This window comes from Dunckerocampus dactyliophorus, chromosome 7 (assembly GCF_027744805.1).
Source record: "Dunckerocampus dactyliophorus isolate RoL2022-P2 chromosome 7, RoL_Ddac_1.1, whole genome shotgun sequence".
NCBI lineage: Eukaryota > Metazoa > Chordata > Actinopteri > Syngnathiformes > Syngnathidae > Dunckerocampus > Dunckerocampus dactyliophorus.
Genome location: NC_072825.1, coordinates 12,807,117 through 12,823,885, shown reverse-complemented (window position 1 = coordinate 12,823,885; position 16,769 = coordinate 12,807,117). Strand labels below are relative to the sequence as shown.

Genomic DNA, 16,769 nt, shown 5'->3' with positions numbered 1-16,769 from the left:
GAGTTTAGTCCACTCGCGGGTCCGAGTTGAGGCAGAAGTCTCAGCACTCACTTGCAGAGTTGTAATCACAAGTTGTGATCACAAACTGTATTCACCAAGGTCGCAAAAGTTTAAAACTCCGGTAATAGTGGACGGAGCTTTTCCGTGAGCGTCCTTTCCGTACAACAGGAAGTGACGGGCTTAAAATTAAATTAAAACTTTGTGCTTAAAATTTTGCAGCTTCAGTCTATCACGTTTTTTCAAAAATATATAAACAATTCATTGCTGTTTCGTGGTTGAATACGGCCTATAATTGAGCAAAAATATGTATATTTAAACAAATTTTGTGTATTTATGCCTCAATATGGCGATTCGAATCTCCGTTTGGGCATCTCTGTGGAGTTTGCATGTTCTCCCCATGCATGCATGGGTTTTCCCCAGGTTCTTTGGCTTCCTCCCACATTCCAAAAACATGCATGTTAGGTTAATTGGCAACTCTAAATTGTCCATAGGTATGAATGTGAGTGTGAATGGTTGTTTGTCTGTATGTGCTCTGCGATTGACTAGCGACCAGTCCAGGGTGTACCCCGCTTCTCGCCCAAAGTCAGGTGGGATAGGCTCCAGAATACCTGCAACCCTAGTGAGGATTAGCAGCATAGAAGATGAATGGATGGATAAATATGGCTAAATGAAATCTAAGGCATTCAGAAGACTCATTCAAAGACTTTGTGGTGATATGTAATATTCTACACTGGTCACGAGGTGTTAGTAATGTGATATTGATGCGACAATAGCCACTGCAGGAAGTACTGTCTAGTACGTAAGTAGACGTAAGTAAAAAAAGAACAACAACAAGGAACTCTCCCAATGCTAACATGTGAGTCTGTATTATGTCTTACTTATTTCTAATATGTCTATAAGTAACATCACTGATGATGTGCCCTAGTTTTGCATAGGAAGATGTATCATGACAATGTCGGTCTGGAGAAACCAGCGACTACCAGGAAAGTCTGGTTGACAACCAAGAATAGGTTGGTGACAGCTGGAGAGTCAGTTGGCAACTCGGTAAGATGGCTCGAGGCGGCATGGGCTAGCACCCCTAACCGCACCTCATGCGGAGGAGGAATCAGACAAGCTACTGAACAAAGAAAGGAAATATATCCCCAGGGGAGCCCGAGAGGAGGGGAGGATGAGCACCCCGGCTGGACAGATTCAAGGTTAACGAACAACTGCAATGGCCAAACGTTGACGAATAGCATGCTTGTGCAGAAAGATCTACAAAAATGAGAAAGGCCTCAAGCTCCATCAAGCAAGGATGAAATACAAGGAGTGAATGCAAGCATCACAATGCGCAGATCCAGTACCTCGTGAGACAGAGGATTAACCGGGCCCCGAGATAACTCGCAGAGTCCAGAGCCTCCAAGTGTTGCAAACGGTTTCTTCGACCAGGAAGTCTGAGGAAAGAAAGAGCAGATGGCCCCAAGCCTCGAAAACAGCAGAGGGGCAGAAGTTTGATGAGGATGTGGACACGGTGCTTGAAGCAACAGCCAAAGGGGATGTCGAAAAGAGGCTACTATGACAACCATCATAGTGAGTATGGCCACAGAGAGGTTTGGCGTGGAGGAGGAGAGGGGAGTGAAGCAGCCTTACACCAAGAATGAGAGGTCAGCCAAGATCCACAACATCAGGAAAGCGCTGAAAGCCCTGAAGAAATAACACAAGGAAGCCAGTAAAGAGTAGAGGGCAGCACAGGCAGAGCTGCGAATCATGCTCAGGAAGAGGCTCCTAATCTTGCGCAGAGCTGAACATCACAGGAGACGGAGGAAGGAGAGGGCAAGAAAGTTGGCCGCCTTCATCAACAAACCCTTTGGCGTCACGAAGGAGCTCCTCGGACAGAAGCGCAGCAGACGGTTGGCCTTTACAAACGAATAATTCGACCAACACCTTCGTGAAACCTAGAGGGATCCACTGCAAGACCAAGAGCTAGAGCAGTGCAAGGCTGTGATCACACCACCTTAGCCTACTAAGGCCTTCAATCTGAGGGACTTACTCCTTAAAGAAGTTCAGGAGGTGATGCGCAAAGCAAGGTCTAGGTCAGAATGTGGACCGAGCGGGACACCCTTCACGGTCTCCAAGCACTGTCCCAAGTTTCGGCACAGGCTTTGGAAAATCCTGAAGGTCATCTGGAGGAGGGGAAAAACAGCGCAGCAATGGCGATTTGCAGAAGGAGTGTGGATCCTGAAAGAGGTAGACTCCATGGTCATCAGCCAGTTCTGTATCATCTTGCTACTTAGCGTTGAAAGAAAGATTTTCTTCAGCGTTGTAGCTAAGTGACTGGCAGAATTCTTCCATATAAACGGGTATATTGATACTTTGGAGCAGAAGGGCGGCATCCCTGGCACACCCAGGTGTTTGGAGCACACAGACGTGGTAACACAGCTCCTCAGAGTAGTGCCGTGGCTAGACCTGGCCAACGCCTATGTCTCAATACCCCACAAACTGGTCCTTGAAACGCTGCAGAGGCACCATGTTCCAGCCCAAGTAAGAGACCTCATCCAGGACTATTATAGTGATTTCACAGTCTCAGCAGGATCAATAACATCAGAGTGGCACAGACTGGAGGTGGGAATCATCACAGGCTGCACTATCTTAGTGATCCTGTTTGCTCTGGCGATGAACATGCTGTTGAAATCGGCTGAACCAGAGTGCAGAGGGATCCGACAACCCCCAATCAGCGCCTTCATGGACGACTTGACAGTGACTGACAGTGGCAGATAGATCCTGACGGGGCTTGAGAGGCTCATAGGATGGGCCAGGATGTCATTGAAGCCATCTAAATCAAGATCCTTGGTCTTGAAAAAGGGCAGAGTGGCAGACAAATTCCAATTCTCCATTGCAGGAACACCCATCCCTTCCATCTCTGAGAAGCCGATCAAGAGCTTCTTTGACAGCAATATTGATATTATGCAAAATATATATACTGTATATATATATATATATATATATATATATATATATATATATATACACACACATTTTTTTTTTACCCATTATATCGGTATTTTGACCTGCCACAATAATGTAGTTAATTTAAATCTACTGTATATGCCTCAAGGTGGTGAGGGTTTTTCTGCTCAATCTCTTGACAGTACTGAATACTGATATATATACACCAGGGGTCACCAACAACCCCAACCCCCCACCCAGACACACACACACCCATGACCACATGAGGCGCCCGCAAGCATGCTATTCATTCAAGGTTTTCAGTTAATAAGGCAACACTAGAAAGAAATGCATTTTGAAATGCAAAATGTGAGTGGTCCATACCAGCATTTAGATAGATAGATGGGGGGTGGAATGATCTACTTAGTCTTTCGGTGGAGCAGGGCAGTGATGGTAATCTGCCACTGAAATGGCTCTTTTGTTGGGAGATAATGCTCTCTCTGCATTGGATGTTGCTGGTTGTCCATGATGGAAAGGAGCCTCCTCAGTGTCCTTTGCTCTGCCACAGATGCCTGCCTTCCTCACCAGTTCGTCCACGCGTGTGGTGTCCTTCTTTTTGTTTTTTAGGTAAATGCTGGTAAAACAAGCATATTTGGTTTGTTTGGGTTGAAATAAGTTATGAAAATAAATATTACAAAAATGAGTAGCTCTTGGCCATCTTCAATTTGTAAAAGCGGCTCTCAGATGGAAAAAACGTTGGAGACCCCTGATATGCAGTATATTCCCACTCATTCCCATTAGCTCATACGTCATTCTACTGTTCTGCCACATTTAGACAGACTCTGTTATCTGTGGCACCTTTTATTTATCTTCTATTTTTAAAGTTCCTGATTCATCATTGCATCCCATCGTGGGAAACTCCCCCAGTGTACTGTGTATAGATGATATAAAATGACATATAAAAGTTGCACACAACATAAGCAATGGGAGAGTATCATATCTATCTGATGACAAACAGAAACATGTAACTTTTATACATTGAATGATTAGTCACACCTCTCAGTGATAACGCAACATGTTATGTCTTTAAATAACAAACAGTCTTATTACAGTATATCCATCCAGTGACAGCTGAGTATAAAAGTTGTGTTCTGAACATAATGATAAGCTATTTTGTGTTCTAAGTCATGAGATCAGTTAGGACTATTGGGGAAACGCTGAATGTTTATACAGTATATGACAGATTGTCATGGCAGTATTTTATCATGCTCTGGCAGAACATCGCCTGTGGTGTTAATAGTTGTTAGCCTAGGTGCTCTGCTGTTGGAGTGGGGTTTATAATAAGCGCCTTGAGTTAGGGTGCCTTCCATGCTTCACAACAGTAGCCTGCTGCCTTTCTAATTTCTCCTGTCATTTTTCAAGTACTGTAAATACAAGCTTGGTAAAACTGTGACATTTGCCAACCAGACATCAGTACTAAATAGTACTAGCATCAATCAAATCTTCACAATTGATTGATGCTTCCTGCCTTTTTAAATAAAATGACTTCCCAACATGGGTTGTGGGTCAGATCTCTTTATATTTACTTCAGACAAGCACACATGTACGCAATTCTGTCCCAAATGGTGTAAGCCAAGGATAAAGGCTTTCATTTGGTCTGCCATAAATGCACTCTGAATTCAAACCAGGCTACTGGTTAGCTGGGAGGCATGTCTGACTGAGAGGCAACATAGAACCAAATATTGTAAAAATCATTGCCCGACAAGCTTTCTTCATTAGTTGAACCACTAAACCTTCTTCAAAGGACAACTATACAAGAATGTAAACTTTTACACACTCAGAATTTGTTCTAATGTGCTTCTAGTTTGCTTTGTTATATAATCATTCCTATTTGGTGTTTTATACAAATGACCTATGGTTGAATTTATTGGACAGATACCCTGTTGTGATGTCCCATTATTTACAAATACTACTATGCTGTTTACTATTTGAACAGCCAGTGCTATCTGTGCCAACACACCCCGTAATCGCCCTTCCTTGACGTTAAATCTTAGCATTCTATCCCTCACTGAATTATTTTAAGTGTTGAGGATATAAGCTTTGCAACTGCCATATTAAAATATTTGTATGCTAACGTTTAAGTATAACACATATAATAATGCACTTCCAAAAATATAAATACTGATTTTAATGTAATTTGAGACTTGTGGCCTTTCTCTTGTCCAGCTGTGGTGGCGGGCAGTCAGAATACTGTACTTTGCTTCCACATGCAGTGATGTTTTTAGAGGAGATTACAGATGCAGTCCTGACGAACAGAGCAAACTCCCTGTTACTGTCTGACTGGATGAATGTTGTGGAGCAGGGCCTTGCTTCCTAATTATAACTTTCATCAGTATGCTGACTTTTGACTGTTTCTTCCACAATGAGTCTTTCTGACCAAGGCAAGTGCATTTTTCACAGCCTTTTACGATGTCAATTTAATGTTACATGATTTAACCTAATCCATGGTGAATTATGTAGACATTGCAGCACTGGTGTTAAGTGTATGGCATTCACGTCTAGATTTGTTTCCTACCTAGTCTTTGCAAGTACACTCCTGCTCTACTTCGTGTTTCAATTGAATTAGACTACTGACTCCCAACCAGGGGTACGTGTACCCCTCGTGGTATGCGATCAAATTGCAGGGGGTACGTGGGAGCATTTAATTTCCAAGATAAGTAAATATTTTCAGTCATTTCATATTGAGCCAGACAATAAAATGGAATGTGTGTACTATAACTAGTTTCCTAGGGAGACGATAACCTGTGGCACAGCTGTGCCAAAATAGCTGTCACGTTCTACTTTTGGAGAATTATCAACACGTATGAGTGAGGGGGTACTCATGGTATGACAAAGGCTCTGGGTGTACAGAAGACCAAAGGGATGGGAAACACTGAATTAGACAACCAAACAAATGTCCATATACTAGGAATAGTTTTGAATTATAAGGTTGATATTTAAATCAGATTTTAAACATTAAACTACTGTAGTAAGGTAAAAGGTGTGGAAATCTTACTTAAACTAAGATTCTGTTCAGAGGTTATCATAGGAAGGCTTGTGTTTGATCATCTTTTTTGGGTGCATCATCCATGTACTGTACAAAAGAGTTTGACTCTATTCCACAATCCTCCATTCTCTTAAAGTTTTTAGTACTTGAAGACAAAACTCTCAAACAAAGACAACATGAAACTGAGTTCCAATTTTACTCATATAGTTTGGCCACTGTCTAGATCAGGGGTGCTCACACGTTTTCAGCCTGCGAGCTACTTTTAAAATGATTAAGTCCCAAAGATTTACCTCCTACTATAAATGTAGGAACTATATATTTACTGTCTTTATAAGTTTGAGTATTTATTTAAATTGTACATGTATATTGGAGTGCACGCACTTTTTCAGCACGTTAAGTTATAAGTCGACATGATCTATCTGTTACTATAAAACATATAACATAAATATAAAATCTAGCCGGTAAACTTTTAAACTACTATACTAAATACTAATGATTAATATGTCACATTCACAGTTTCAAAGTAGTGCTCAAAGTAGTTGATATAATTCACAAATAACTCACAATTCAATTCAATCTGGCAATAAAGATAATTACACGTAATTGCTCAATAGTTTTGTACATAACTATTGTACCGGAAATATGTCAGCCAAAATGGTGAGGTAGTATTCATTAGACGCACAGTTCATTTATTACGTCCAGTTAGCATTTGCTATCAAACATTACCGATATGCAAAAAATGAAAATTATCACGTTTATGCAATCGACCAGTAGCTCCCGAGTGACGAAATGGTCACCCCTGGTCTAGATTTACTAGTACCAAAGCCTGATGGAAAAAAATCTGTCAAGTTGTATTCCAGCCAAAGGCTGAGGGAATAAAGTGATGAAGATGAGGTTGTATGAAAGTTGGTGTCCCCCTTCACTGCACATGAATTAATCACATATAAGTGGGGAGTAGAATATTGTAAGTAATTGACTTTGGATGACTCCTTAAGAGAGAGGGGTAGAATCAATGTTATCGGGAGAAACACGGAGTAGAACCACTGCTCGTTCGCATTGAGAATAGCCAGATGATGCCTCCCGGACGCATCCCTAGGGAGGTGTTTAGGGCACGTCCAACTGGTAAGAGGCCTCAGGGAGGACCCAGGACACGTTGGAGAGACTCTGTCTCTCAACTTACCTGGGAACGCCTCAAGATCTGCCAGGAGTAGCTGGTCAAAACAGCCGTCGAGAGGGAAGTCTGAGTTCTCTTCTTAGGCTACTGCCCTTGCGACTCAACCTCGTTTAAGCTGGATGGCTGACTTTGGATGTCATCTTCCTGGAAGATAGCAACGAATGTGGCAGCATGGCTGAGCTCTAGTAAAGAGGTTACCTCCTTCCCATATGTCAAAGTTTCCTGGAAGGATATATTCAACCTTCCTTTCTTTCTTCCTATCTATCAGGCTGTATATACAGTAGGTAGGTTCCAAGAATAAAAGATGATTTATTTACTTCCTGTAGCATCAGTTTGCAACTCCATCCTTCCTTGTCACCTCTTCAGATAATCATACTTACCAATTAATTGAGAACTACATAGAACTTGTTGACACCTCAATATATTAGACCTCTCAAAACTGGTAGCATTTCGGACTGAATCTTTGCAATTTGGCGTTTTGTTCCTCTGCATCGACTTCACTTCCTGCTTTCTTTCACAATTTCTGTTTAGTCTGTCAAGGAGTCTTTACATGATATGAGTGTCAACCCACTCAATGAAGTGTGGTGTTGATCGCCCAACTGGCTGAAATAGACCCTTGGAGACCACCCACTCATTTGTATTTAGGACAGGACTGAATTGCAACGGCAACAGTATTGGAAGCTCATGCACATATGCAATGTATTTTTTTTTCATACAGAATTAATTTTTCTATTCATTGTCCATATTAAATACACAAGAGACTGTCACTGGTATAAACTATCATCAAATCCATGCATTCACAAAGGATGGAGGTAATTGTTTGAATGTCTTGTATGTTGCGGCCTGCTTAAAGTGGCCACGCCAAAGAGTCTGGACTAACAGATGGTTAATGAGAAGTGACAAGCCTCGTGTGAAGCAAGTCAAATCAAGTGAAGAAAGTTGCATCAAATTACAAACTTGTCAAAGGCAGACAAATTTGTAATGTAACAAACTTGAATGGCTGAGTCTGAGGTCATATTCATACAAGGCCATCCATGCTGTGCCAGACTTGGGTGGCACTCCTGGCCCTTGCTGACCTTTGCTCACACTGAGCATTTATTCTACAGCCTGTTTGCTCGTCCGATTGCTTCTATTCTGCTGTATTACTACAGTTTGCCTGACGTAGATTATTTATTATTCTTACTTTAGTCTTATTTCGAGTTGTTCTGATTATTTATTTTGTGTAAGGTGGCAGATGTCATTTACTTGCGGCAGGAGCGATTGCAGTCCACCCAGAAATGCCATTCGTACATTGAGAGGGTGCTGCATAACATCTCAAAATAAAATTGACATTTTATATTTGATGTAGTTGCTTAATTTCCTGGCGGCTCAGTATGTTATTGAAGAGAGGACTTCATGTTAGTATATTCACCAGTATCACCCAGGGCCCTTTGGGTTATGATAGGACAATTGAAGACATTACTTTACATTCTTAAGAGATACATTTTGACGTCACTTGTTCAAGTTAAATGTGTTGTTTCTAAATATTTTATTTGTTGTAAAATTACCATAAAGTAGAAAAAAGACAAATGTAAGGCCCACATACAGTAATTGTTATCAAGCTCAAAACTGAAAAGGAGAAGACACAATAGTTGATGGACTGCTGCTTTAAAAATTATTTATAAGCTTTTGTTATTTGTCGGCAATGTGATTTATTTTGCATCTGATGATGCAAATTAACGCACATTGTGTTCAATTTCTATGAAATCAAAACTTCATTTTAAAAAATAAGAAATTCTTTACGAATGTCAACTGGAGGAGCTCATGCTCTTTCAGCTCACAAAGCCACATGATGTGAGCAGGTTAAGACAGTGTGTCATATAAGTCTAGAAACTCATAAAGAAGGGGTTTCCTTTTGTCATGTCACCTTGGCTTGTCAACAACATTTATGCTGATCTGTTTGTTGTTAATTGTGTGTGTGTGTTTGTTTGTTTTTTTTTTTTAGGAGGAATGTTTCCTTAACTTGGAGGCTCCCATTAGTAGAGTGTGTGGTTACGACACCCCCTTCCCACATATTTTTGAGCCCTTCTATATCCCAGACAAGTGGAAGTGCTTTGAAGCAATCAGGAAGATGATCAACTACTAAAACTGGAGTCAGGTAAAGTCGACATGTCAGCATCATTTGAACAATTTTAAGACAGTAGGAAATTGGGGTGCTGCTGAATTTTAACCAGATTATAAGTGGAGCATTATAGTTGAAACGACTGGGTTGGTTTTTGTAAGAAGGGACATTCACACTGTTATAACCTCCTGATGGCAAAGGCTATACAGTACAGTATTGAGTTCTGTTTATTCATGGACAGCCTGTTTATGGTGTCTGATACTTGACTTTTTTGTCGCATAACCCTCAGGATGTTTTAAGATGTTTCAAATCACTGTCTTAGAGCATTCAACTTCAGCAGCTTGTGTAGATAAACAATTTACCACCTTCAAAGACAGAAAGCCTTTGATTTTATACATTTCCAGGAGGGTGCGCCCCACTATTTGAGAAGCACTGACCTAAAGATTATTTCTTATCATGTTCCTCACCTCTGCAAAATTTCATGAACATCATCGACCAAAGAAGCACTCAAAGGATTTATGGTTAGCTTTCCCATAACATAACTCAGTCACCATGCACATGGTCTGTGTTTAGTAGTCTCAACGTAGTGTTGAAAAGAAACTGCAGTGTGTTTAGGACTAAAGCAGGCAAAAAGGCCATCAAAATTGCTGTGGCAAATGGTTATAATCTTGTAACACCTGAGCTACAGCATGTAGGCAATTAACTGTCTTTATTTCATCTTTATTCTTGTATTCACATTAGCAGCTTTTAGCTTCACATATGTGTTTATGGAGGGCTATTATGTGTGCTGGCTGAACCTGCACATGAGGAATAATTTCTTTTACCATGTGTTTAAAATGTGTTCCTGTCAGAAGAGAGCAAATGGCTAAAATCTGTGTCAAATCAGCACACACATTCAAAACACTTGACATCTCTCTCTTAGTGCGTGTCTCTTTTCATCTTATTGTGTATATAACTTCACAATAAGAGACAGCAAGTGGCAGCACCATCACAGATTGTGATTATTAATACCATATTGCTTTTCCCCCAACCCATCGGTATTGAAGTTTACTGTTCATCAGATTTATGGGACTCTGGAGCCTACACTGTTGCCTGATGATTCAAAGCACACGGGTCACAGGATTACTGAGCCCTCCTGCAACCCGTGTGCTTTGAATCATCTACACTTTGGTTATCCCCTTTAAATTTTAATTTTGAGTTATAGTTACTGAAGAGTTGGCCAGAGGGCCACAGAGCCATTAATAACTTTCTCAGTCAAATCCAACAGACGTCAGTGCCTGTTCTTGCTGTGCACCATTCCTCTCCAGCATGGCTTATCCGCCTCATATGCCATCGTTGCCAAGTGATTCACTTTCTCAACCTCTCTGTTATTCCAGAGCCAACTCCTGAAAGCCCTAAACTGCATGTTCTCCCATTTTCCTCCTCAAGTATCCAATCAGTGGAGGGCAGCCAGGAACAGACACTTTTGTTGACCATCCAGTAGGGAAGAAGTGTCCAGATGATTCCCATTGCCCTGTGTGTCCTCCGACTAAGCAGCTAAGACTGTTACATTACCCTTGGATTTGTGAACCTTATTCTCTTACATCCTTGAAGGCAACCATGTGATTAAATGATCCTTTGTATAATATGTGGTAGGAATCGAATTTAGAAAATTACGTTCTATCATTTGTTGACTTCGGCTTGTCACTGGCTCAGTCCCTTCATGTACACACACACACACACACCTTGTTTTATTTGAACTGAAATAAAAGATTTAAATGAACACATACAGTATGTGTTACAGTTGTCTTTCTTTATATTTGCTGTGTGTATGCTTTTACAATGGCAGGCTTTAAAGTGACTGAGTTCGTCACAGTGTCAAGAGAAATTTCGAACTCTTGACACATCCTCCCCAAGTTTGTTTTACCACATCCTGCAAACAACTGAATAATTATGTAAAACCCCAAATAAATTAACAGCCAGATGATTTGGTGCATAAATTACAAACTCAACACTTAACTAATTTCATTTGTGCTTTTCATTTGTGCTTTTAACCCTTTATGTACAGTACTGACCATTTCAGTTTCAGTGTTTGTGCCTTTTTTACCATTAAGGTGAGTCATAGGTTCCATTAAGACTATTGTGGGAGCCTCATGAGGAATCCTGAATGATCCATTAATAGTTCATTCTAATGGCAGTTATTTTGACCTTGGTGCAAAAGAAGCTTAGAAGCTATGTATAAGCATTTGCAATAGATCATTTCCATGAGTTGAAACGTCTCTTTTCGAATAGTTTTCTGTGATGTTGATTCCATAAGTACCCAATTGTGACCATGGACCGTTACGCCATGTGTGGCAGTTGCAGAGTAGGCGTGATGTTAAAGGGATAGTTCACATTTTTTGACATGAAGTTGTATGGCATCCCCATCAGCCAGTACTACATCGACACTGACTAAGTGCTGCAAAAATGGCAGAGGAAAAACAAAACACACGTACAGATTTTGACTGAGTTTCAAATTGGGCGAATTCAGTGGCATTTTACTTCTGAGTTTCCTCTGTATTATTTATAATACCAGGTCGTCTCAAGTGACACACGAAAATGCAACTTTGGTCTTCATTGTTACAATTATGGATAAACTAACTCAGGGGTAAGATTCCTATATCTATAACAAAAGGTATTCGTTCATTAGTAGTGGCTCATTATCTTGAAAAAAAGTCATTGTTTGATGGCTATGCTCCGCGTCCTGAACGTCACTGTCGAAATGTGTGTTTCCTACACTTCCGACTGTTAAACTATTATTTCATGATTAACTGGAAAATGTGCCCATTGATGAAACCACTTTAATATGTTACCTTGACTATGGCTGCTTTGTCTTCTGCATAATCATTTTCATTTTTTTGTATATCTGTAGTGTTTGACCGCAAATGCTAACTGGACATAGTACATGAACTGTTTGTATAATGAATGCTACGACATACTACTCGGGTTATTTACAGAGCTATTGAGGAATTATATGTAATTATCTTTATTGTCATATTGAGTTGAAGTGTGAATTATTGAATAATATCAACAATATTTCATTGCATAGCAGAACCACCAGTTTTACTGTGCATATGACAATAAAACTCTTGAATCTATATACTCATTTACAAATATACAAAGTATACTGTATATATTCTCTATGTCTATAGTAAGCGGTAGATCTGTGGGACTTTGTCATTTTAAAAGTAGCTTGCAGATTGAAAAAGTGTGAGCACCCCTATTTTATAGGGTCTCGCATTTTTTCAAGTGCACACTGAAGAATTTAAACGTTTACCTAAAAGGCATGTTATTGTCCTTCACATTTTCCTGATGTTGCTTTTATACTGTTTGATGGTGTGGCTTTCTAATTGTGTATCCCCATAAGGCTACAGTATTGCTGCCTTATGGTCCCATCCAAGCAGCCTGTGGGGAAGGACTAATCAGCCTCCTGATGAACCATTTACGATGATAAGCAGGGGGCCAAACAGCGGATGGCCTGCGCCTTGAAGTTTTCACTTTTAATTTACGCCTGAAGTGGTGAACTCAACCTGTGAGTGGAGCTGAGGGGAAAGGTGAGTGACTTCAAAGTGGGATTAATACATAAAAAATGTATGTTTTCCTTATTGCGTGGCGTAGGCCGAGGGCTGATGGTGTAACATTTTGGCTAAAATCAACACAGAAATCCGATGAAATCGTATACATAACTTATTTGTACAAAATGGCCATGTAGTGTTTGGAAATATTTACAGTGTAGATCTGGGGTGTCCAAACCTTTTCCACAAGGGCCGCATACTGAAAAGTCAAACAATGCTGTGGGGGGCTGAGTCGCACTGGCATGCTCTGCTAACTCGGGCAAGTTCCACTCATGCTGGCTGAGGAGTAAGAGATGACTTTCCAAGTTATCTTGCCGACATAGCCGGCGTTTGAGGTGGCTGCTTCAGGGAGGGGGCGGGTTAGTGTTTATGAGGAAATACCACCATGAATGAGCAGTCCGCTGGGGAAGTATTTCCCCACACCAACATTCCTTCTCACAAAGACAGCATTTCTTTCACATTGTCCATTTCTGCGAGATTACGCGTTTAACTGTAGATCCTGTTTTAATCCGCTTATTCCGTCATTTCGTGAACACGGAAATTATAGGGCCCTGCGCATAGAACTTGCTTGCTATCATGCGTCTCTTTGTTGCCACTGTTGCCAACTCCTCAGGAAGAAAAGTAGCTATTGGCTATCCTAGAAGTTGTTAAATGACGCCATCAGCTAATTTGCATATGATGTAATGGATGCTATAGGGAAAAAGTAGGGATGTCCCATATTGGCTTTTTTTTTGCTGATAACCGATATTGTCCAACTCTCAATTTCCAATTTCGATATCAACAGATACCGATATGTGTAATATCACATATCTTTTTCTTGACTAAAATTGTTCTAAAGTAACTTTACTCTTAAGTGAGTACAGTTGTTTTGTTGGCTACTCCACCCATCTCTGAGTAGATCATTCATGTTTTACATGTTCTATATAAGAATACATTTGTGTTTCTTGTGCCTTGATTTATGTTATTTTCGGAAAAGATGTAATTTATTTTCAGTTAAAGGCGTATTGTTTAAAATACATGAATTTGCTGATTATTATTTTGATTGATAACTTTGATGTTGTTATTTTATATTCTTATTTTATTGCATTAAACTACTCAATGGGATCAATAAAGTTCTTATCTTAGCCATCTGCAAACATCAAATCCAAATGAGGCTTGAGTGTAATGAGTAGTAATTTAATGAAGATTAAGAAACATTTAAGTTTTAGATCCCGCCCTGGGATCCCTGCGTACCTCATGCATGCGTGACTCATGGATGAGAAGACCTCCACTATGCTCTCAGTGTGCTGCGGAAGCTGACTGCGCCGACTCCCAAGTGCTTTGGGGCCGGGGCGGACCTCGTAGCAGCACCCACTGCTGCTCAGTCAGAACACAAACTGCACAACAATACAGGCTTTCACTTTTAAGTCCCCTAATACCAGAAAACTCTCCGACGACACCACAAAAATTGCTAGATTTGTCGCTAGTCGCTTTTGAGAAATCACCAAGCTGGTTTGGAATGTCGTCAGATTTAGTGACAAAGTCGCCAAATTGGCAACACTGGTGCTGCCATTTGTGGTTACCCTGAATAATTCTTATTCTGTGATCGCTTTCTTTGTGGAGACACTGCCTTGTTCAAGACGGTAGCTCCACTAAGAAGTATTAAGAAGTACAAAACAGTTAAGTACATGTTATATACGGGTCATAGTCAATTATATTTTTAAAATTTGATACAGGCGGGTTAAAAATGGATGGCGGGCGTAGTTTGGACACACCTGGCTTAATGGTTAGGAATTGATTTCAGTTTTAGCAGTGCTAAAATCATATTGTAAATGTTAGTTAAACCCCAAATGATTCATACACTGGCCCAAAAAATATACAGTGTATGAATTTATAGAAAGGGTATTTTCTGGCTAAAAGAATGTTATTAATGTTGCATAATTTCTAATTTTTTGTTTTCTAAGTTTTGTCTATCATATCCCTTTTCTTATGAGGCGATCACAAAGGATATATTTCCAGTCCAAACTACAAACTGCAAGTTTTCCCCTTCAAATAATCCCCCTGGAGTCTAACACACTTTTCCAGCCTTCAGTGCCATGCCTTCATGCACTCCTAAAAAGGATTCTTCCAGGATCCTTTGCTGCTCCATCATCACTGCCATCTTGATGTCATCCGCATTTTCAAAACAGGACCCCTTGATGACCCCCTTGAGCTGGGGAAAGAAGGAAAAATTACACTTTGCCAGGTCAATTGAGTAGAGAGTCATTCCAGCATGGCAGTGTTCTTCTAGGCCAGGAACAGTCGCATGCTTGGGGCATTGTGAGCTGGCGCTTTGTCATGGTGAAGCAGCTACGAATCGTCGTGCCACAACTCTCTCCTCATTTTGTGCACTGAACAAAGCAAATGCCACAGGATTTCTTTGTAGACGTGCTGGTTGATTGTCTGGCCTTGTGGTTGGAGCTTGCATGAGGCGATGCCCCTCACATCAAACAATGCGATCAACATGAGCAGGTTTTGTGACACCTCCTTTATGCCAATTTTAAGAAAATACTGTAAAACATTCTACATTGTTTGGGTGACTTTTACCATCATCTAGAGCAGTGGTTTCTAACTTTTACTGTGCCTCACACACCAAACAAAAGTAATAAAAAAAAGTGAATAGAAATACTATCCAGTATGTCGCCAAAAAGTAACCAAATCCTCCCGTTTTTTGGTCATTTCCAACTAAAATCAATTCACCAAATAAAAACTGAGTTTAAGTCAAGATCTGGCCATTGGGTATGAATCATTCTGTGCTTAAGTAAAACCAACTGGCAGTAAATGCATACCTTTGCAGTGAATATCACAGCAATGGACTGTTACAACAATGGCAACAATGACCAGGCCTTTTCTGACAGCCAAATTACCATCTGAACTATTAAGTTTAGACCTTGTAAATGTCATCCTGGGATTTGCATAGAGCTGGAATGTGACACATTGCCTGTGAGTCCACTGTTCTTTGTCATAATTGCCATAATAGCTGACATATACTCACGCTCTATCAAGCAGCTTTCTCCACCATCAGACCACTCAGTTAAGGAACATGGATGTCTTATCTCTTTATCACTGGTGGGGGGAAAAGGCAATTGAACAGAAATTCTGTTTTATTTTCCTGATAAGTACACTCAGGACACTCGCATCACGAAGTCTGGTCACCATGTAAAGATATAAACTCATCTGTCATTTTGGTCAGGGTGAAAGCGGGGCCTTTGACCACAGTGGTGATTCGGCCCCTCCTTTTGGGCGGGGTGGCAGAGATGACCTCTGCTTAGAAGCAAGGCCATAATAGCATCTGTGCTCTGACAGTGTGTCATTAGACACTATATTTACATAAAATGCTCAAAGCAGGGGTGGTAGGTCCCAGCATGAAGCTTTGGGGGGGTGAAGATGCTATGGTACATACAACCAGAGATTACCGGAGATTAGAGAACCGCTGGGCCTGTCATGTGGCCTGTTGTACACTTTAATGGTTACTGGGTCATGTTTTACAGCATCATTACAAATTCATGGCATTGCTCGGATTGTGATTTTCCAACATCCAGTGGATATTTTGATAGTTAATTATAACAGATCTTGCCTGGGACAGTCTGTCCTGTGGTTAAAGTTGAAAATGATGGCGGCGGTGAAGTAAATGTTGTGTGTCAGAAAAAAAAATCCTAGTTGGATGACATATCAGTTCATTTCAGGTCAGCATCATGGAAGTTTGTTTGTTCCCCCTTTTCCCGCTTTTGTATTGTTGATTTAATTAGGAACTCATTCTCTGGAAACAAGTCTTCCCTGATGAGTAAAAAGTTCAAATGACCAGCGCAACTTTTGAGCCATCATCCTCACAGCTTTTGACAGCACAGATCGAAGGGCGGCTACAGTAATTAGGATAGAATAAATCAGGATTTTATTGCCAATGAAAACCAA

The 16,769-nt window shown here is 40.6% G+C and overlaps 1 protein-coding gene across 2 annotated transcripts in view; it reads left to right on the top strand.

Moving 5' to 3' along the window:
- bckdhb (branched chain keto acid dehydrogenase E1 subunit beta) overlaps positions 1-11,016 on the top strand; it is a 39,556-nt gene extending 28,540 nt beyond the window's left edge. The window contains exons 10-11 of one of the 2 annotated variants that reach the window (XM_054782349.1): positions 9,130-9,282; positions 10,675-11,016. In XM_054782349.1, the coding sequence (XP_054638324.1) occupies positions 9,130-9,270 (141 nt within the window). In that variant the 3' untranslated portion in view covers positions 9,271-9,282; positions 10,675-11,016. Of the gene's footprint in view, positions 1-9,129; positions 9,283-10,622 lie in introns of both variants that reach the window. The other variant, XM_054782348.1, reaches the window with a different exon arrangement.
- The last annotated feature ends 5,753 nt before the right edge of the window (positions 11,017-16,769 follow it).